At 41.1% G+C, this 22,309-nt stretch overlaps 1 protein-coding gene across 1 annotated transcript in view; it reads left to right on the forward strand.

The window, feature by feature from the left end:
* The window catches only part of LOC130020611 (histone H3.1-like), a 41,883-nt gene extending 24,459 nt beyond the window's left edge, over positions 1–17,424 (forward strand). Inside the window, exon 3 of the mRNA XM_056111197.1 lies at positions 17,099–17,424. Coding sequence (XP_055967172.1) covers positions 17,099–17,424 — 326 coding nt within the window. The remainder of the gene's footprint in view (positions 1–17,098) is intronic.
* Positions 17,425–22,309: the final 4,885 nt, after the last annotated feature.

Genomic DNA, 22,309 nt, shown 5'->3' on the forward strand with positions numbered 1-22,309 from the left:
TTTGCAGGGTAGAAGAGCATCTGGCCTGCATACTTAATAAGTTATGCAAAATTATGTGGTCAGTTCCTTGTACATAGTGAGACACTTAGTATGCTTTGCAAATAGCCACCTAATGCCCGGAACCTGTATTTTATAGTTCACAATTGATATTATAAATATTCAATGGTGCTTGGCAGAAAAATAAAATTGTCCCATCACTGCATCACTCATATATAACATAATACATTAAAGTCATTTTGTTCATGACTCTGTTTGTGGGTATCTTTAAGATGTGGCATCTTTTATTCATAAATTATCAAGAATAAATTTCCTGAGGATGGAGGAATAGTACAGAAGGGAGGCACTTGTCTTTCCAGTGGTCTATCCAGTTTTCATCCCAGACACCCTGTATATCATCCAAGCCCAAAGCAATGTTCCTTAAACACAGAGTCAGGAGTAAGCTCTGAGCACAGCTCAGTGTAATGCCCCCTGAAAAGGACCCAATAATTTTTTTAAAAGAAGCAATTTCTTAGTCAGTAATTTTATAATCTTATTGTATTTACTTTATAAAGCAATGCTAATCTGTGGGAACATTATGTAAAACTGACTGAATTTTCTTTAATATAGATTTTTTTTCCCCAAGTCCCCTGAAAAATCAAACTCTCTGACTCTTTTAATTTACCAATCTGTAATTCTATCTTTTCTGCTAGGCTACTGCATTTGTTACAATCAGGGACTGGATCTACATGTGTAGATTATCTGTGTACATACAGACCCAAGGAACAGAAACTACACAATATATTTCTGTGTGAATGAGATAGATATTTATATCCTCTAGGCTAAGATAACTTTTGAAAGTTTAGAAATGTCATAATAGTCAGAACTAGTCCAGCCAGAACATTTTTGTTTTATGCAAAACATCTTGGTATGATAAGAACATATGCATCCTTTTCTTATCTGTTTTCTTCTTTTGGAGAGGGAGGTACTCCTCAGTACCAATGAGGGGTCCCAGAGGCCATTCCTGGAGATCCTTAGCCAATAGAGTTGGTGATTTAATTAGAAAGACCACGCACACCTGAGCTGAGAGGGACAAAACATGTTTAAACAAGTAAATGGAAAAAAATATCATATTGCTTATTGTCAATAACTGGGTTACTACCATAGACGCAAATGAGATTATTTGGTAAAAAACTGGTAAAAAATTTTTGACCATGGGCTAAAGAGATGATACAGCAGGTAGAGTGCTTGCCTTGCATGTGGTCAACCCAGGTTTGATCCCAAGCATCCTGGATGGTTTCTGAGCAACTCCAGGAGTGATTCCTCACTGCAGAGCCAGGAGTAACTTCTGAGCATTGCTGGGTGTGGCCCCCAAAGAAAAGAAAGCAAAAATTCTTGAAGTGTCTAGAAGTTAGAGTTTAGTTTGTTCTTAAAATATTGGTAAAAATGACCCTTTGTCTTTTGAATGAACTATTTAGAAATGGATACTATATATATGATGTGTATCCATTTATTTGTATATATATACTTTTTTTTCTTTTTTTATTGTATTTTATTTTTTTTTAAAGTTGTAGATTTACAATTTTTTGTGTTTTGGTTTCAATTATACAATGATCAGATACCCATCCCTCCACCAGTGCCCATTTTCCACCACCATGGATAATATCCCTCCCACCCCCATCCCCCCATCCCCCCTGTCTCTGTGGCAGGGCAATCCCCTGTGTTCTCTCTCTCCTTTTGGGTGTTGTGGTCTGCAAAAGAGGCATTGAGTGGCAAACATGTTCAGTCCATAGTCTACTTTCGACATGCATCTCCCCTCCTGGGAGGATCCTCCAAACATCCTTTATTTGGTGCTCCCTTCTCTATCTGAACTGCCCTTTCCTCTAGGATACCCGGTTGGCCTCTAAGTTATGGAGTAATCCTCCTGGTGCTGATCTCAGCTATTCTTGGGTATTAATTTCATACTTTGTTACTTTATATCCCCCAGATGAATGCAATCTTTCTATGTCTATCCCTCTCTTTCTGACTCATTTCACTTAGCATGATACTTTCCATATTGTACCACTTGTATGTAAATTTCATGACTTCATCTTTTCTAACAGCTACATAGTACTCCATTGTGTAGATGTACCAAAGTTTCTTTAACCAGTCATCTGTTCTTGGGCACTCAGGTTTCTTCCAGTTTCTGGCTATTGTAAAGAGTGCTGCAATGAACAAACAAGTGCAGATGTCACTTCGACTATACATTTTTGCCTCTCTGGGATATATTCCCAGGAGTGGTATTGCTGGGTCAAATGGGAGCTCAATTTCTAATTTTTTGAGAATCGTCCATACTGTTTTCCAGAAGGGCTGAACCAGTGGACATTCCCACCAACAGTGAAGGAGTGTCCCTTTCTCGCCACATCCACGCCAGCATCGGTTGCTTTTGTTCTTTTGAATGTGGGCTAGTCTCTGAGGTGTGAGATGGTATCTCATTGTGGTTTTGATCTGCATCTCCCTGATGATTAATGATGTAGAGCATTTTCTCATGTGCTTTTTTGCCATTCGGATTTCTTCTTTGAGAAAGTTTCTGTTCATTTCATTGCCCCATTTTTGGATGGGGTTGGATGTTTTCTTCTTGTGGAGTTTAACCAGTATTTTGTATATCCTGGATATCAACCCCTTGTCAGATGTGTATTCGGTGAATATCCTTTCCCATTCTGTAGACTGTCTTTGTATTTTGGTCACTGTTTCTTTGGAGGTGCAGAAGCTTCTTAGTTTAAGATAGTCCCATTTATCTATCTCTGTTTTCACTTGCTCGGCCAGTGGCATGGCATCTTTGAAGATACCATTAGCTTCAATGTCATGGAGGGTTTTGCCAATTTTATCTTCAATGTACCTTATGGTTTCTGGTCTGATGTTGAGGTCTTTAATCCATTTTGATCTTACTTTTGTACATGGTGTTAGGCAGAGTTCTGAGCCTATTTTTTTGCATGTAGCCGTCCAGTGATGCCAACACAATTTATTAAAGAGGCTTTCCTTACTCCACTTCACATTACTTGCACCTTTATCAAAGATTAGATGAGCATATGATTGAGGAGAGATGTCAGTGTATTCAACCCTGTTCCATTGGTCTGCAGTTCTTCCTTTGTTCCAGTACCATGCTGTTTTAATTATTACTGCTTTGTAGTACAGTTTGAAGTTCGGGAGGTTGATTCCTCCCATTTTCTTTTTCCCAAGAATTGCTTTAGCTATTCGTGGGGGCTTATTGTTCCATATAAATTTCAGGAGTGTTTGCTCCATTTCTTTGAAGAATGTCATGGGTATCCTTATAGGGATTGCATTGAATTTATACAATGCTTTTGGTAGTATTGCCATTTTGACAATGTTAAGTCTCCCGACCCATGAGCAGGGGATATCTTTCCATTTCCTCATGTCCTCTTTTATTTCCTGAAGTAGCGTTTTGTAGTTTTCTTTGTACAGGTCCTTTACTTCCTTAGTTAAGCTGATTCCTAGATACTTGATTTTCTGGGGCACAATTGTGAACGGGATTGTTTTTTTCATGTTGCTTTCTTCTCTCTCACTGTTTGCGTATAGGAAAGCCATGGACTTTTGGGTATTGATTTTATAACCTGCAACTTTACTATACGAGTCTATTGTTTCTAGGAGTTTTTTGGTGGAAGTTATTGGGTTCTCTAAGTAGAGTATCATATCATCTGCGAATAGTGAGAGCTTGATTTCTTCCTTTCCTACCTGAATGCCCTTAATATCTTTTTCCTGCCTAATCGCTATTGCAAGTACTTCCAGTACTATATTGAACAGCAGTGGAGAGAGTGGGCATCCCTGTCTCGTCCCTGATCTTAGAGGGAAGGCTCTCAGTTTTTCCCCATTGAGGATGATGCTTGCTGTAGGCTTGTGGTAGATGGCTTTAATTATGTTGAGGAAGGTCCCCTCTATACCCATTTTGGCTAGGGTTTTCATCATAAAGGGGTGCTGGATCTTATCAAATGCTTTCTCTGCATCTATTGATATGATCATATGCTTTTTATCTTTTCTTTTGTTGATATGGTGGATTATGTTGATTGATTTCCGAATGTTAAACCATCCTTGCATCCCTGGGATGAATCCTACTTGGTCATGGTGTATGATCTTTTTGATGAGTAGTTGGATTCTATTTGCTAGTAGTTTGTTGAGGATCTTTGCATCTGTGTTCATCAGGGATATCGGCCTGTAATTCTCTTTCTTTGTGGTATCTCTGTCTGCTTTTGGTATCAGTGTGATATTTGCTTCGTAGAAACTGTTCGGAAGTGTTTTTGATATTTCAATTTCGTGGAAAAGCTTAAAGAGCATTGGGAGTAAGTCCTCTTTAAAGATTTGGAAGAATTCACTAGTGAATCCATCCGGGCCAGGACTTTTGTGCTTGGGGAGACTTTTTATTACCATTTCAATTTCCTTGATGGTGATAGGTCTGTTCAGGTATTCCAGGTCTTCTTGGTTCAGCCTTGGGAGTCTGTAGGAGTCTAAGAATTTATCCATTTCCTCGAGGTTTTGATGTTCCGTGGCATAAAGCTTCTCAAAGTACTCCCTGAGGATCCTCTGAATTTCTGTGGTTTCTGTTGTAATGACCCCCTTTTCATTTCTGATTCGGTTTATTAGGCTTTTCTCTCTCCCTTTCTTTGTGAGTTTTGCTAGAGGCTTATCGATCTTGTTAATTTTCTCGAAGAACCAGCTTTTGGTTTCATTGATCTTTCGGATTGTTTTTTGGGTTTCCATCTCGTTAATCTCTGCTCTGAGTTTTATTATTTCGTTTCTCCTGTTCGGGTTGTGCTCCTTTTTTTGGTCCTTCTCCAAGCTCTTAAGCTGTGAGGTTAGGTTACTTATGTGTGCTCGCTCCTCCTTCCTGAGGAATGCTTGTAGAGCTATAAACTTTCCTCTTAACACAGCCTTTGCTGTGTCCCATAAGTTTTGGTAACTCGTGTTCTCATTTTCATTCGTTTCTAGGAATCTTTTGATTTCCTCTTTGATTTCCTGTCTAATCCACTCGTTGTTCAATAGTGCACTGTTTAATTTCCAGGTGTTTGATTTAGTTTTCTGTTTTTGTGTGTGATTTACTTCTAATTTCAGCGCATTATGGTCTGAGAAGATTGTTGATACAATCTCTACCTTCTTAATTTTATGGAGGCATGTTTTGTGGCTCAGCATGTGGTCTATCTTGGAGAATGTTCCATGTACGCTTGAGAAGAATGTGTATTCAGCTTTTTGTGGATGAAGTGTCCTGTATATATCTACTAAGTCCCTTTCTTCCATTGTTTCCCTCAAATGAAGTATGTCCTTGCTAAGCTTGAGTCTGGTTGATCTATCAGGAGGTGACAAAGCAGTGTTGAAGTCTCCCACTAGTATTGTGTTGCTATTGATGTCTTTTTCTAAATCTATGAGTAGTTGTTTTAAGTACTTTGCTGGTCTCTCATTAGGTGCATATACATTTATTATTGTAAGTTCTTCCTGTTGTACAGATCCTTTGATCAATAAGAAATGGCCTTCACTGTCTCTTATGACCTTCCTCACTCTGAAATCGATGTGGTCTGATATAAGGATGGCTACCCCAGCTTTTTTATGGGAGCTGTTTGCCTGTAGGATTGTTTTCCAGCCTTTGACTCTGAGTCTGTGTTTGCTTTGACTATTGAGATGCGTTTCTTGCAGGCAGCAGAATGTTGGGTTCAATTTTCTAATCCATCCTGCCACTCTATGTCTTTTAATTGGTGCGTTTAGCCCATTGACATTGAGAGAGATTATTGTTATGGGATTTTGTCCCATTGTTCTGTTAAGATTTGGTGTATTTGAGGGGCCTTTCTTGCCTTAAAGTAGCCCATTTAGTTGTTCTTGTAACCATGGTTTTGAGTCGATGAAGTTCCTGAGCTGTTGTTTGTCTGTGAAACTGTGTGTTGTTCCTTCTATTATGAATGAGAGTCTTGCTGGGAAAAGTATTTTTGGGGAGGCATTTATTTCATTGAGTTTTTTTACTATGTCCCACCACTGTTTTCGGGCCATGAGGGTTTCATCAGAAAAATCAGCTGTGAATTTTAAGGATGCTCCTTTGTAAGAGATTTCTTTCTTCGATCTTGCTGCTTTCAGAATTTTGTCTCTGTCTAAGGTTTTGGTCATTTTGATCAGAATGTGTCTTGGGGTATTTTTATTCGGATTTCTTCTAGCTGGTACCCTTCGTGCCTCCTGAATGTGGTCACAAGTTTTCTTCAGCTCTGGAAATGTTGTAGCAATGATTTCTTTGACAGTTTCTTCTTCATCGAGGTTTTCTTCCTGTCCCTCTGGGACTCCAATAATTCTTATGTTACCCCTCTTGGCTTCATCACGATCTTCTCTTGCCATCTGTTCCCGAATTGTGAGTCTCTTTTCCATTTTCTGCTCTTTTCTGGAGAGTCTCTGAACTTCATCTTCGAGCTCACTGATTCTGTTCTCAGCAGCTGTTACTCTGCTGCTGAGGCCTTCCACTGAGCTTTTCAATTCGCCTACGAGATTTTTCAAGTCTGACATTTCTGATTGCATTTTCCTCATTTCTGCCTTCAGATCCTCTTGTCTTCTATTGGCATTGCTTTCCATTGTTTCTTCTAATTCCCTAAGCATCCTAAGTAGCTCCCTTCTGAATTCCTTGTCAGAGAGGTTGTCTAACACTACAGTACTGTTGGTGTCATCTGGGCTAGACTCTTCAATATGAAAGTTTGGTGGGCTTTTGCGTTGCTTTACCATTGTGAGAGGTGTGGTTTAGTCCTTCACGTTCACTGTTACTATTCTGCTTTGATATGCAGTGTGAGTTAAGATAGGCTTATGAGTTATTGGCTACTGTGTTTCTAGTGGCTGAGCTAAACTAGAGAAGTTTCCATCTAAGAAGTTAGCTTATGGTTCCTATGGCATATGTAGTGGGAAAATATTTCGTGGCCGCCTCAGCGGCCACGGCTCCAGAAAGAGTCCCTGGCACTGGGCGAGGAGTTGGGAAAGTCTCCTGTTTGGAATTGGAGCCGTTCAGCTTTGTTGCCCAGAGCTGGGCCTCTGTGCCCGTCCCACGCAGATCAGGGGTTGAAAACCGGCTGTCTAGGGGCTGTTTCTAGCTGCGCGTGCCCAGAGAGGGACCTGAGCCCTTGGGGGCGGGGTGTACCTGTTGGAATTGGAGCCGTTCAGCTTTGTTGCCCAGAGCTGGGCCTCTGTGCCCGTCCCACGCAGATCAGGGGTTGAAAACCGGCTGTCTAGGGGCTGTTTCTAGCTGCACGTGCCCAGAGAGGGACCTGAGCCCTTGGGGGCGGGGTGTACCTGTTGGAATTGGAGCCGTTCAGCTTTGTTGCCCAGAGCTGGGCCTCTGTGCCCGTCCCACGCAGATCAGGGGTTGAAAACCGGCTGTCTAGGGGCTGTTTCTAGCTGCGTGTGCCCAGAGAGGGACCCGAGCCCTTGGGGGCGGGGTGTACCTGTTGGAATTGGAGCCGTTCAGCTTTGTTGCCCAGAGCTGGGCCTCTGTGCCCGTCCCACCGTATATATATACTTTTTATTCATAAATACGATCAAGACAAAATAGAAAGTATTGGTGAAAATGGATAGGTCAAAAAAATAGTTTCAAGAAGCTGTAAAACATAAATAAAGTCAAAGAAGCTTGAGATCCTGCAAAAAGAGAAGTTGTTTAAAATAAAGTGCTTCCCCCCATAATACATACACACACCCATCACATGAATAATGCTAATCAGGATGTGGGGTGTTGTGTGTGGGGGGTAGAAAATCTCAACCAATGTTAGTGGAAATGTTGTCTGGTTCTGTCTCTATGGAAAAATATGGAAATATCACAAAGCATTAAGAATTAAGTTTTCTTATGACTCAGCAATTCTGCCTCAAAGGCCTAAAAGCGCATTTCCAAAGAAACGTTTGTATTCCTATTCACAAGAGCTGGATCTGAAAATAACCTAAGTGACTGAGAACAAATGAGTGATAAACAAAGTGTATTATATATTCAAAATGAAATACTGCTGAGATATTATATTATTTTAAAAATAAAACTATCATAGAAAGACGTTATAATCCTAACCTAAAAGACTGCATAAAAGAATGTATAAACTATTCATTATGTGTTCTTCTGGCACACTAACTTGATTTTCGTTAGGTAGATACTGGGCAAATTTCTATAAACTAAAAGATAAAATATAAGTTATCATTGTTTCCACAGCATTCCCAAAGGATCATTTGTGGTATGAAAAAAAAATCTGCTTTGAACTCTTTGCTAGGCTATTAACAAGGTATATATATATAACAAGGAGATATGAATTCAAAATAGAATATAATTGTCTATAGCCACTTTTAAAATGAGGGCAAAGGAGAATATGCTTTCTCTTTGAATTGACTTCTATTGATTGAATTGTTAACCTCAAAGTTTTTATGTCATAACCCGAAGCCTTCATGTGGCTGTATTTGAAATAGGGTCCTTAAAGTAGTGAATCCCTAATCTATAGGTTTAAAGACAATTTTGGAAGAGAAAGAGAGACAAGATTTCTCACTCATTTTCTATTTACCCATTTACATATTAAAAAAGGCCACTTGCCCAAGAACAGATGACTGGTTAAAGAAACTCTGGTACATTTACACAATGGAGTACTATGTAGCTGTTAGAAAAGATGAAGTCATGAAATTTACATATAAGTAGTACTACATGAAAAGTATCATGTTAAGCGAAATGAGTCAGAAAGAACAGGATAGACACAGAAAGATTGCATTCATCTGGGGAACATAAAGTAAAAAAATGGGAGACTAACACCCAGGAGTGGCTGAGATTAGTACCAGGAATTTTGCTCCATGACTTGGAGGCCAGCCACACGTGCTAGGGGAAAAGGAAGCTCAGATAGAGAAGGGAGCACCAAATAAAGGGTGTTGGGAGGATCCTCCCAGGATGGGAGAAGCATGCTGAAAGTAGACTATAGACCAAACATGATTGCCACTCAATGCCTCTCTTGCAAACCACAGAACCCAAAAGGAGAGAGAGAGAACAAAAGGGAATGCCCTGCCACAGAGGCAGGGTGGGATGAGGGGGGTGGGGGGTGGGAGGGATGCTGGGACCCATGGTGGTGGAGGATGGGCGCTGGTGGAGGGATGGGTACTTGATCATTGTATAACTGAAACCCAAGCACAAAAATTTGTAAGTCTATAACTGTACCTCATGGTGTTTCACTAATAAATAAAAAAAAAAGAAGGGCCACTTAATTCATCAATAAGACAGCCAGAAAAGTCACAAACAAATCCCAGGATATTGAGACTTTTGCATCACCTCTGGTTTCTTTTATGAAAAAAAGTTTGTTATTTAAATCACTAAATCTGTTTTGTTTAATAGCCTGAAAAATCTTATATATATATATGTATATAGGTATATACATATATATGTCTGATATGTATGTATATAGGCATATATACATACATATACATATATACCATATGTATAGAATTTATTAATATATATTAATATATACCATATATCACTTAATCACTTAATCACTTAACTTCCCGTTAGTCGTCGATTTGCTCGAGCGGGCGCCAGTAACGTCTCCATTTGTCCCTGTCGCGTGCTAGTGTAGCCCAATGGCATCTCTTCGCTCCGGGAACATGGAGGGCCTCAAACCGATCGTTCATGATCTTGACAAAGAAGTCTGACCATCTGGTAGGTGGGCGGCCACGCGGTCTCTTGACATCCCGTGGAATCCAATCAGTAACAGCTCTAGTCCAACGGTCGTCTTTAAATCTCATTACGTGACCAGCCCATCTGATTTTCGACACCTTGGCAAATGAGACAGCGTCCCTGATCCTTGATCGTCGACGGATGTCAGAACTCCGGATTCGTTCTCTCATTTGAGTGAAACGTGATATTCCAAGCATAGCTCTTTCTAGTCTTCTTTGGGAGACCTGAATGGCGTTCTCATCTTGTTTGCGTAGGGCCCAGGTCTCTGAGGCATATGTTAATGCAGGAAGAACAGTGGAATCAAAGAGATGTGCCCGGAGCCGGAGGTTCTTCGTCCTCTTAGCTATTTCTTCGACGTTCTTGAAGGCGTTCCAAGCCGCTCTCTTCCTCCTGCGCAGCTCGGGTGCCAGGTCATTTGTCATGTTGACCTCTCGACCTAGGTAGACATAGCTGTTGCATTCGGAGATGGTCGTTCCATTGAGAGCGAATGGGGCGTCAGGAACAAGGCTGTTTCTCATAAACATTGTCTTCGTAAGATTCAGCTGTAGTCCTACCTTTCCACACTCACGGTCAAAGTCGGCCAGCATTTGTGCCGCTTGGCTGATGTTTGGTGTTATTAAAACAATGTCATCAGCAAAGCGGAGGTGGTGTAGTTGCCGACCATCTATCTTCACTCCCATTCCTTCCCATTCCAGTCGTCGCATGATGTTCTCGAGGGTGGCACTGAAGAGTTTTGGTGAAATGGTATCACCCTGCCGCACCCCTCTCTTGACATCAACGATCACTTCTTTGTAGAATGGTGAGATCCTGGTAGTGAATCCGCAATACAGCTCACGGAGGATCCTGATGTATTGGGCTTGAATGCCCTGATTGGCTAGGGCTTCAATGACCGCTTCCGTCTCAACAGAATCAAAGGCCTTCTTTAAATCAATGAACGTTAAGCAGAGCGGCATCTTGAACTCCCGAGAAACCTCAATGAGCTTGGTTATCGTGTGGATATGGTCGATGGTGCTGAATCCTTTGCGGAACCCTGCTTGCTCACATGGTTGTCCTTCATCTAGTGTTCTGCCAATCCTATTCAGGATGACTCGAGTGAACAACTTGTAGATGACAGACAATAGGCAGATCGGGCGATAGTTGCCAATATCATGGATGTCTCCCTTCTTGAACAGTAGTACGGTCCTGCTGGTTTTCCATTGAGATGGAACCTTGCATTCAGACAGGTAGCGAGTGAAGAGCCGAGCCAGTGTATTGATGAGTACTGACGGCAGGTTCTTCAGGTGTTCAGGTCTGACCTTGTCTGGGCCGGGTGCTGTTTGCTTCTTTACTGACGAAATGGCGTGTCGGATTTCGGAAGGGAGAACGTTGGGAACGACATACCCATCCTGTGGAATTTGGTATGTCGGCAAGTGGACATGGCTATGGAAGAGATTTGAGTAGAAGTCATGGATAATCTTCTCCATTGCCGTTCTGGAGGATGTGATGGATCCATCAGGACATCGGAGGGCAGTCATCTTGGTCTTATAGTTGGCGAAGGACAGGCGGGCGTTACGAATACTTTTCCCGGCTTCTGCCGCATCTACCAGTACTTCTGCTCTTCTCTCTTTGAGGTCTTCCTTGATCGCATCTCTGCACTGCTTTGCAAGCTCGGACGTTAGCTTGCGGTTGCCTGAGGCATGCGCCAAACCACGCTGGCGAATTAGCTCAAGAGTTTTCGAAGATAGGCGACTTTTTGTGGCTATCTCTCTCTTGGCGTTCCTCGCACATTCATGGAGGTGCTGAACCAGTTGATCGTATTCCTCGTCAATGTTGTCAACAATGGCATCTTCCCATGTTGCCGCAATAGTACCAAAGAGTTCCCAGTTGGTGGTCGTTCTGGGAGTTCTCTTTTTGAACTTTGCAGCCCTTTCTCCCCGCTCTGTGAAGTAGAATTTTGCACGAAGGAGACGGTGGTCCGATCCCGTTCGAAATTTTGGGACAACAGCGACATCAGTCAGGCAAAACCGTCGATTGAATATGATGTGGTCTATTTCGTTGTGGAATCGTCCACCGGGAGACTCCCATGTCCATCGTTTAGATTCTGCCTTCTGGAACTGTGAGTTACCATGAATGGTCTTGGTCGACATGATGAACTCAGACAGTCTCTCACCCTGTTTGTTCCATTCTAGGCCATGGGTCCCGATGTGAAGTTCTTCAGCTGATCTTCTCGGTCCTATCTTGGCATTAAAATCACCCACAATGATCTTGTAGAAGGTGTGGTCTTCTTTATAGAACTTCTCTAGCTCCATGTAGAACTTCTCGATTTCTCTTTCATCATAATGAGATGTTGGTGCGTAGACAACAAAGATAGAAACTGCAGGCAGTGAGCCACATCTATTCAAATGTAAACGTCCGATTCGGGTTGTTAGGCATTCGAATGAATCAATGCTCTTGGCCAAGTTTGTGTTGACAAGGACACCGACGCCTCCAACACCTCTTTTATCGCATGTTCCGAGGAACAATTCTTCTCCAGTGTCGAAAACGGCATGGTGAGATTCGTGTCTTCTTGTCTCGGTCAGACCAATGATGTCGTACTTGATCATTCGCGCTTGTACCATCAGGTCCTCGATGGATGCATCTGATGCTAGCGTACGTGCATTGAAAGTACAGACGATCATTTTTGTCTTTCTTCGTTGTGGCAGCCTAGGTCGGCCTTGAGATTTTGTCGGCCTCTCCTTTCTCATCCTTCTCAGTGCTGCCATGTCGGTGAAGCCTTCAGGGTCAGGTGAATGAGACCAGTTGTAGTTACTGGTTTTGGCATATCGAATACACAGCGGATAGCTTGCCAGGCTCTTCCGTGCGGGGGGAATACTCTCGGTAGCTTGCCAGTCTTTCCGAGAGGTATAGAGGCTTTTGGGGTGACCTCTAATCCCCTTTGTAGGTGTTACCATATTTGAACCCTATCAAATATGGTACGACAATTCCAGAAGACAGGTATTTAGTGTCTTATGATGTGCCGCGCGGCCGCTTGCGGCCGCGCGGGTCCGGAAAGCGTCCTGGAGTGTGGCGACGTCTGGGTAGTGGAAGTAGTGTCGAGAGTGGAAGTCTGACAGTGGGGTATTTATCTGGGTAGGGTGGGTCTCCTGTGCACAATTCGATCCCTGGGTGGTTGATGGAAGCAGACAGGGCAGGGTAGGGTGGGGCTCCTGATTAGAATCCCTTTGTCACCTGTGGTGGTGGGAGCAAGCAGAGAAGCTCTGTCCCTGGGTCCGGCGAGCCTGGAGTCCAAGGTCTCAGAGAGTTCCGCTTACCTTGTTCTGTGGGTCTTCAGTTGTGCGTGGGTCTCGGCCGGAGCTGCCTCGCGGGTCCGGAAAGCGTCCTGGAGTGTGGCGACGGCTGGGTAGTGGAAGTAGTGTCGAGAGTGGAAGTCTGCCAGTGGGGTATTTATCTGGGTAGGGTGGGTCTCCTGTGCACAATTCGATCCCTTGTTCTGTGGGTCTTCAGTTGTGCGTGGGTCTCGGCCGGAGCTGCCTCGCGGGTCCGGAAAGCGTCCTGGAGTGTGGCGACGTCTGTGGTGGTGGGAGCAAGCAGAGAAGCTCTGTCCCTGGGTCCGGCGAGCCTGGAGTCCAAGGTCTCAGAGAGTTCCGCTTACCTTGTTCTGTGGGTCTTCAGTTGTGCGTGGGTCTCGGCCGGAGCTGCCTCGCGGGTCCGGAAAGCGTCCTGGAGTGTGGCGACGGCTGGGTAGTACCATATATATATATATACCATATATAGCATTTATTAATAAAATTTTAGCTAGTGTATATAATGTATATACTAAAACAAAGCACTTGTTTAAATCTCCAAAATTTAAATGTGTTCATACTACTAAAAGTTAAAAATAGTCTTTCTAGGAGAAAGTTTATAGAACTTGATGTGCCACTAGGGTTAATATGATTTATTAATTGTTTCAAGAATGACTTCATTATAATTGTGAATCTGTCTAATTGTGAATTAGATGCCAATTATCATAATTGCTATATAGAACAATGTTACGTTGATATTAAATTTTGTCTCGAGTCAGTATATGACTAAAAAATAGTGAATGTCTTTTAATTGTACATAATTATAATTATAATAACTTCAATTTGACACAACATTATCTTTTCATGAATTCATTGCATAGTATTTATATTATCTTCTTTACTGGACTTTAGGTAATAAATCCTAGTGCATTATGGAAACCAATTTGCATTAGAGAGTTTTTGTCTTTGTCTTTTTAAAGGTAAGTAGACTAGAGTATTCCTGTAATGTCCAGGAGATAAATGCCAACTATTCTAGGTAGATTTTCCTTATGTTTCTTCTGTATGTGCTTTGTCTAGAATAAGAATAAAATTCCTGCATTCTTAAAAAAAAGCAGTATTGCAGTCATGTATTTGTAGTGATCACAAACTTGGACAATAGAGTAATTTTCATTTATCTTTATACTCATATCACAAACATAATCTGCTCTACAATCAAACCTTGGTATTTAATTTTTCAGTCTAACCTCAGTTTCCTAAGATCATTTCTAAGTAGACTAGGAGTTGTAGATTTGGGGATTCCAGAGTACAAAATACTTTGTCTTCTTTTTCTTCCTTTTATTTCGGGGGTGGGTAGTGGATTTCTTTTGATTTTAGTTTTAATGTGAAAATCCTCCATTACTTCATACACTGAATAAAAACATCTCTTAAGTTCCAAAATGAAATTTACATTAGGCATTTTTAGGACATAAAATGAAAGCATCATAACACTGATCACATTCTACTATCTTCTGGAATATCAATGATCTGTGGTGTTTCCTTCAGGGTAGTTAAATAGCACGACAGGAACAGAAAATAAAGGTGTATTTGCTGTCCTTTGGCTAACCTGCATTGTCTCTGATCATTTCTCTAATAGTTCTCTTCTTTATTCAGATTCAGCTTCTGACAATTGAACTTCTGAACCTTTAAAAGATCACAAAAAATGCAAGTATTTGGAGAGGTAAGGGGGCTATTACAAGGCTCTTCCCTAGAAACACAAAAAATCAGGCAATGGTAGAAGCTTAATTTAAAGCTTTCTAGAGAAAAATATATTTTCCATTGCACAGGTTCAAGATGGCAAGTTTGTTTTTTTTTAACGGTATCTATTTCCTAAGTATTGATATTTTGTGAATGTTTATAGGAATGCTGGCATTAAAATCCCAGGTCCTAAATGTAAGGGTGAAAGTTTTTGTCTGATTTGTCTACTCACTCCAACACCTCAAACTCAGACTGACTTTTTCACAGTATTCTTTTTGTATTACTATAAATATTATACATATTGTGCATTGTAGCACTGTCCTCCCATTGTTCATCAATTTGCTCAAGCAGGCACAAGTAATGTCTCCATTGTGAGACTTGTTACTGTTTTTGACATATCAAATACTCCATGGGGAGCTTGCCAGGATCTGCCATGCGGGCGGGATACTTTTAGTAGCTTGCTGTGCTCTCTGAGAGGGACGGAAGAATAAAACCCGGGTTGGCCGCATGCAAGGCAAATGCTCTACCTGCTGTGTATATTCTAAGTCACTTAATCACTTAATCACTTAATCCCAGTTATTCATCGATTTACTCAAGTGGGTGCCAGTAACGTCTCCATTCATCCCGGTTGCGTGCAAGCGTAGCCCAATGGTATCTGTTCGTTCTAGGAACATGCAGAGCCTCAAACCAATCATTCAGGGTCTTGACGAAGAAGTCTGACCATCTTGTAGGTGGGCGTCCACGTGATCTTTTGATGTCCCATGGAATCCAATCAGTAATGGCTCTAGTCCAGCGGTTGTCTGTAAACCTCATTACGTGTCCAGCCCATCTGATTTTTGATGTCTTGGCAAATGAGACAGCGTCCCTGATTCTTGAGCGTTGACGAAGATCAGAACTCCGGATTCTATCTCTCATTTGAGTGAATCATGATATTCCAAGCATAGCTCTTTCGATTCCTCTTTGAGAGACCCGGATAGCGTTCTCATCCTGTTTTCGTAGGGTCCAGGTCTCTGAGGCATATGTTAATGCAGGAAGAACAGTGGAATCAAAGAGATGTGCTCGTAGCTGGAGGTTCTTTGTCCTTTTAGTTATTTCTTCAACGTTCTTGAATGCATTCCAAGCCGCTCTCTTCCTCCTGTGCAACTCAGGTGCCAGGTCATTCATCATGTTGATTTCACGACCTAGGTATATATAACTGTTGCATTCGGAGACGGTGGTTCCATGAGAGTGAATGGAGCGTCAGGAACAAGGCTGTTTCTCATAAACGTTGTCTTCTTAAGATTCAGCTGTAGTCCGACCTTTCCACATTCACGGTCAAAGTCGTTCAGCATTTGTGCCGCTTGGTTGATGTTTGGTGTTATTAGAACTATGTCATCAGCAAAGTGGAGGTGGTGTAGTTGCCGACCATCTATCTTCACTCCCATGCTTTCCCATTCCAGTCGTCGCATGATGTTCTCGAGGGTGGCACTGAAGAGTTTTGGTGAAATGGTATCACCCTGTCGAACCCCTCTCTTGATATGGATGATTACTTCTTTGTAGAATGCTGAGATCTTGGTAGTGAATCCGCAATAGAGCTCACGAAGGATCCTGATGTACTGAGTTTGTATGCTCTGATTGGCTAGGGCTTCCATGACCGTTTCCATCTCAACAGAATCAAAGGCCTTCTTTAAATCAATGAACGTTAGACAGAGCGGCATCTTGAACTCCCGAGAAACCTCAATGAGCTTAGTAATTGTGTGGATATGGTCGATGGTACTGAATCCTTTTCGGAATCCGGCTTGTTCACATGGTTGTCCTTCATCTAGTGTTCTGCTAATCCTATTCAGGATGACTCGAGTGAACAGTTTGTAGACGACAGACAATAGGCAGATTGGGCGATAGTTGCCAATGTTGTGGATGTCTCCCTTCTTGTATAGTAGTACAGTCCTGCTGTACTATTACTAAGTACTTTTATAAAATATGTCTGTCTACAAATATATTCAAATAGGACTGGGAGATAGCTTAGCAATCATAAAGGCATGTATGCATGTGTGGGAATCCATGTGTGAGCCCTGGTACTGCATTGTCCGCTGTTCACTGCTCTTGAGGATACTAGAAATGTTATAACTAGTTGTTTATCACAGGGTCAGTGCACTAAACCATTGGGCTGGACATGGACAGGGACCCTCATCACGGTTAGGGAGAGTTCCCCCCCAAAAGATTATATTCACATATATTTAACTACACATAAATATATACTTTATATCATAATATGATTACATCACTTTGTATCACTTTGCTACTGAGGGTATCCAGCCTGCAGGGCAGAGCCTGACAACTCACCGGTGAAGTACCAAATGACAACAACAGTAGCTAAAATGGGTCTCATTTCCCTAACCCTGAAGGAATCTCCAGCCGAGTTGGGAAGAAAGAGAGGGCTTGTACTAAGCAGATTCCACGCAAGTCAAAGGGCAGGAAGGCACCCTGCAAGCAGCTGCCCAACAAGGCGTCCTGCAAGAGCACACCAGCTACCAGTGGTGTGAAGAAGCCACACTGCTACCAGTCAGACACCTTGTGCTGCGCAAGATCTCACAGGACTTCAAGACCGACCTGCGCTCCCAGAGTTCAGCCATCATGGTGCTGCAGGAAGTGTGCAAGGTCTACCTAGTGGGACTCTTTGAGGACACCAACCTCTGCGCATTCCCCACCAAACGCGTCACCATTATGTCCAAAGACATCCAGCTAGCATGCCACATCCGTGTGGAGAGAGAGCATTAAGTTTATGATGCTAAAATCTCAGGACTGGGACAAATGGAGATGCTACTGGCGCCCACTTGAGTAATCGATGATTAACGGGATGACAGTGACAGTGACAGTGACAGTGACACTTTGTATACTAGCATACAAGCACTTTACTTGTATGCCATTATTAATGTGTATTACATGCACAATACACATTATATATACTAATGTCAATACTAAATTTAATATTATGTACTACAAATTGTCACTTTGAAAGGAGATAACAAATTCATTGTCATGTTTCACAGATATTAATTACAGTAGTAAACATAGAGTAAACATTTGGTAATTTTAATGACAATAACAGAAAATAGAATCACTTAGTGATGTTGACAAAAGAAAGCACAATAGAAAGTTTTTATAAAGGACCACACTTGTCAATACTCAGGTCAACCAAGGTGACCACCCAGTGACAACCAGTGAAACCCAAGTTGGTGCTTGGGGGCCACATATGGCTAGGGATAGAATAGAAGGCCTTGAACCTGCTGACCAGGCCTTATTTGAGCTATTTGAACTATCTTCCTGGCTCCTAAAAGTAATTTTTAAAAGTACTAAGAATTAAACTTTATACTTACTGTATGTCATTCTCCCTTCTCCACTTTCTGTCACCATTAATACACATTCTTGAAACCCCCTTTTTCCCGGTAGTATTACTGGAAGAGAAAGACAAAAGTTATACTGGATTATGCTTGTTTTTACCCAACTCCAACTTTGACAATTGACTCAACTTTCCATGTGTTCACCAATAGATAAAATCAATAAAAATATGCATATTATAAATCTTTGTTGAAAGCCATGTGAAAGAAAAACTTGTAGAGAGAACCATCATTACCGAAAACTCAAAAACTAAATATGACCAGAGGAAATATTAATGCTGATGAATGAAATTCTTTGGATGTTATAATTTTCACTTAAAGGTAAAATTAAGTTTTGCTTATTCAACAGACTAGATTCATTTGCATTCTCACCTTAATTGACGAGGTTCCCAAGAAGAAGCCAAAAAGAATAAATGAAAATTAAATGCTAATTTTGCACAATTAAAATTACTGTAATTTTTTTTCAAATTGAAGAACATAATCAGTGAAGTCTCTTTATTGAATCCTTTGTTTTAATTGCCTGTATTTATTTTATGATCTATAGTGGAAACATAATCAGGAGTATGAACAGGGAGGAGCATGTTTCTCAGGAAGCAGAAGTTTACTGTGGCAGAACCAGTTGTAGCTTAGGATAAGGTAAAGGCCCTCCCGTTGATCGTCGATTTGCTCGAGCGGGCCCAGTAACATCTCCATTGGAGACTTTATTGTTACTGTGTCTGGCATATCAGATACTCTTGGTAGCTTGCCAGGCTCTCCGAGAGGGGCGGAGGTTAGGATAAAATTTAAAAAAAAAATCTTGAACTAAGAATCTGTGGTGAGGAAGGAGAGAAGGAGAATAGGAATGAGATATCAGTATGTGTATAGATTTACATATTGTTGGTTAAATAAACAAAATCTAGCTCTTCTCTAAAAGAAAAGTACTAAAATGACAGTTTTGAGATGGAAATAAATAACCTTTACTAAAATTTGGTTTGTCAAATTATAAGACCAGAAAAAAGAGATCTGAGATTAGAAAAGGTGATTTAAACTTTACATTAAAAAATCTCTGACACCTCTGTCTCGTTTGCCAAGGCATCGAAAATCAGATGGGCTGGACATGTAATGAGATTTGGAGACGACTGCTGGACTAGAATCGTTACCGACTGGATTCCACAGGTTGTAAAAAGATCCTGTGGCCGCCTACCTACGAGATGGTCAGACTTCTTCGTCAAGACCCTAAATAATCGGTTTGAGGTTCTTTGTGTTCCTGGAGTGAGCAGACGCCATTGGGCTACACTAGCATGTGACAGGGAGATGTTACTGGCACCCGCTCAAGCAAATCGATGAGTAACGGGATGTCAAGTGATCAAGTGATTAAGAAATCTCTGCCACCCCAAATATAATCTTACAAAAGATTCCCTGAAATTTTATATTTATGTAGTCAATGATCTTCTAGAAGAGTCTTCATTTTACTGAATATAGGTCTCCCTTATTACCTGTTTTCTGATTTTTTTGGAGATGGTGAAGTAACGTGTACTAATCAGATGTCATTTATTCTCCATCTGACTTCCCAGATGAATAGCCTGTCCCTCTAACCCTTTCCTGGATTCCAGAGTACGAACTTCTGTGAACTGTAAAATGGAAACTCCCTTGTCTTCTATTTAACTATGGAAGTATCAGCAGGTGTATGTTACAGGGAGGAGATTTAATCCTATCTTTGTTACTTTATCTTCTCTAAAATCAGAAAATATTGCTTCATTTAAAAAATTTTACTGGGTTTCTGGTTTTGCTTGTTTATAACTTACAATTTTCATTTTATAGTTACATAATGCCTGTGAACATAAGGAATGAATCATGGCTTTAATATCTTTGAGGAATATAGTAACAAATTATCCATGGAATAGAAGGTAGGACATGAAAGTAATGTTCTTTCAATGGTGCCTATGTGCCTTTCAAATTGTGAAAGACAATTCCTGTGTGAAATGGAGAGTGGTCTTAGCATATTTTACACTTAAATGGCCTTATGTTTTAAAAATGATCACTATTCTTGAATATTTTTTCCTCTCTCTTTCCTATTCTTTTCATTGCTGTTGCAATTACCAGAGGTACACACTTACCACCTGTCTGTGATGTTTTTCAGGGATTACACACTATTCTGGGCTAGAGCGATAGCACAGCAGGTAGGGCGTTTGCCTTGCATACTGCCCACCTGAGTTTGATTCCTCCATCCCTCTTGGAGAGCCCGGCAAGCTATTGATAGCATCCTGCCCACATGGCAGAGCCTGGCAATCTCCCCATGGTGTATTTGATATGCCAAAAACAGTAACAACAAGTCTCACAGTGGAGATGTTACTGGTACCCGCTCGAGCAAATTGATGGACAACGGGAGGACAGTGCTATAATGCTACACATTATTCTGCAGTGCTCACACACTTGGCAGCAGTAGACAAAAAGCTTTTCTGATTCTTTAGTTGTGTATTCACACTCATGTCTAAAGAGGGTGTCACTTCCTGTCTATGAGTCTCTCACCTTTTTTTCACTTGTGGCACTCACTAGAAGTTCCACCCTTTTTGTGATGCTTAAACACAGCTGGCTGTGATGTGTCTGGAAATTGCAGGTAGTACTGGGGATCACAGAGAGTAGAACTGCCAGGTTCCCACAGTCAAGCCACCAGGATTATTTGGGAAAGCTTCTTACATTGTCAGGGGCTAGCTCATATCCATCCATACATAATAGGCATGATAAAGGAAAGAGAAATATGAGATGACTCTAAAGCAAACTGTGATTTCAAAGTAAGCTGCAGTAGTGGTTCCTTATTGCTGGGTACAAGAATTGAAGTGTGGAATTCAGGTATAGCATGACTGAATGCAAATACCTCTGGGAAGTCATTTACTTTACTGTATATGAACACGTTCATATTTTTGAACTGATTGTAATTTTTCTACTTAATTTTATTCAATATGATCTTCACCATCCTATCTGTTCCTTGACATGTTTTAAATTAAAATCATGCTTTTGGGCTATGGATTGCTCTACTTACTGATTGATAAAGCAATCTTGAATAAGTCACTTAAATGTTTGATGTCTATATAGTTCACTCTTATTTTTCATACTATGATAGCATGAATATGAAGTTTTGAAATGCTCTATCTCGTATTTGGTCTGGCCAAAAAGTACAAGTGAAATTGATAGTTCACTAAATTTCTATTCAAGTCAGAAAAGAAAAGGAAAAATGCAAACAACTTCCTTCTAGGACTTCACAAGAAAAATATGGCATGTCAAAAGTTATGTTAAATTATGAAAAATGACTTGCTAGAGTGAAGAGAATGTGGAGAGTGATTCCTTATCTGTCGCCACTCACCAACTTGGATACCACTAAATGCCATGTACTTCTTTTTTTTTCAATGATACAAAAGCTCTTTATATCTCATTATTTTTATAACTTAGATTAAAATAACTTGTACTATGGCCCAAAACAGGTTAACTTTTGACAGAACTCCTGATCGAACTCACTAACCCTACTTTCATCTGCTTAGTCACCTGCACAGCCCGTATCCTCCAGCAAGTCTTGTTTATCAGCCAGGTCTAGACCAACCAGTCACACACTGATTCACTCAATTCCCAGGCTGCTCCAGAAACACTAAGATAGCCTCTTTCGGGCAGATCTTGCCTGGGGGCAGGTGACGAGCCTGTTCCCCGACAGACCTTACTAGCAAAGTGAGGAAAGCTGACCGTTCTCCCTCCGTCCATTCCTCCTGGGTCAACTCTGGTGCTCTGCAGACATTCTCAAATGAACTGAGGACACCGAGCTGAGTTCCCGTAGAACCAGCCTGAATGACCAGCCCCAGACTAGGAAATGCTATATATTTCTTAAAAGGTCAACTTTTAGATGAGAGAACAAAGGATTTCTGCTCCTATTTTCCTTCCTTAAATTCATCATCAGTGGGTGTAGGTAAAGATGAAGACAAAATGAAATAGACATGACAGATAAATTAGTAGTATTATGCATACTTTGAGGAAAAGTAAATACTGGTTAGGGAGTTCCATGAATGACAAATAGTGAATCATTACTGAAATTTTAAACAGGAGTGATTTGATAAAAGACTTAAAGAAATCCAGGAAATTAGCCTTGGCACTTCTGTGGAATAACCTTCTGGGATGAAATAATACCTAAACCAAGTTCAAGGCTATAATTTTTCTGGGATGTCAATATTTCATCATATGTCTTGAACAGAAAAGAAGAGCTGAAACACAAAACAAATAAATAACATACCCCACACCTCTAA

Source organism: Sorex fumeus, unplaced genomic scaffold (assembly GCF_029834395.1).
Source record: "Sorex fumeus unplaced genomic scaffold, SorFum_2.1 ptg000013l, whole genome shotgun sequence".
NCBI classification, from domain to species: domain Eukaryota; kingdom Metazoa; phylum Chordata; class Mammalia; order Eulipotyphla; family Soricidae; genus Sorex; species Sorex fumeus.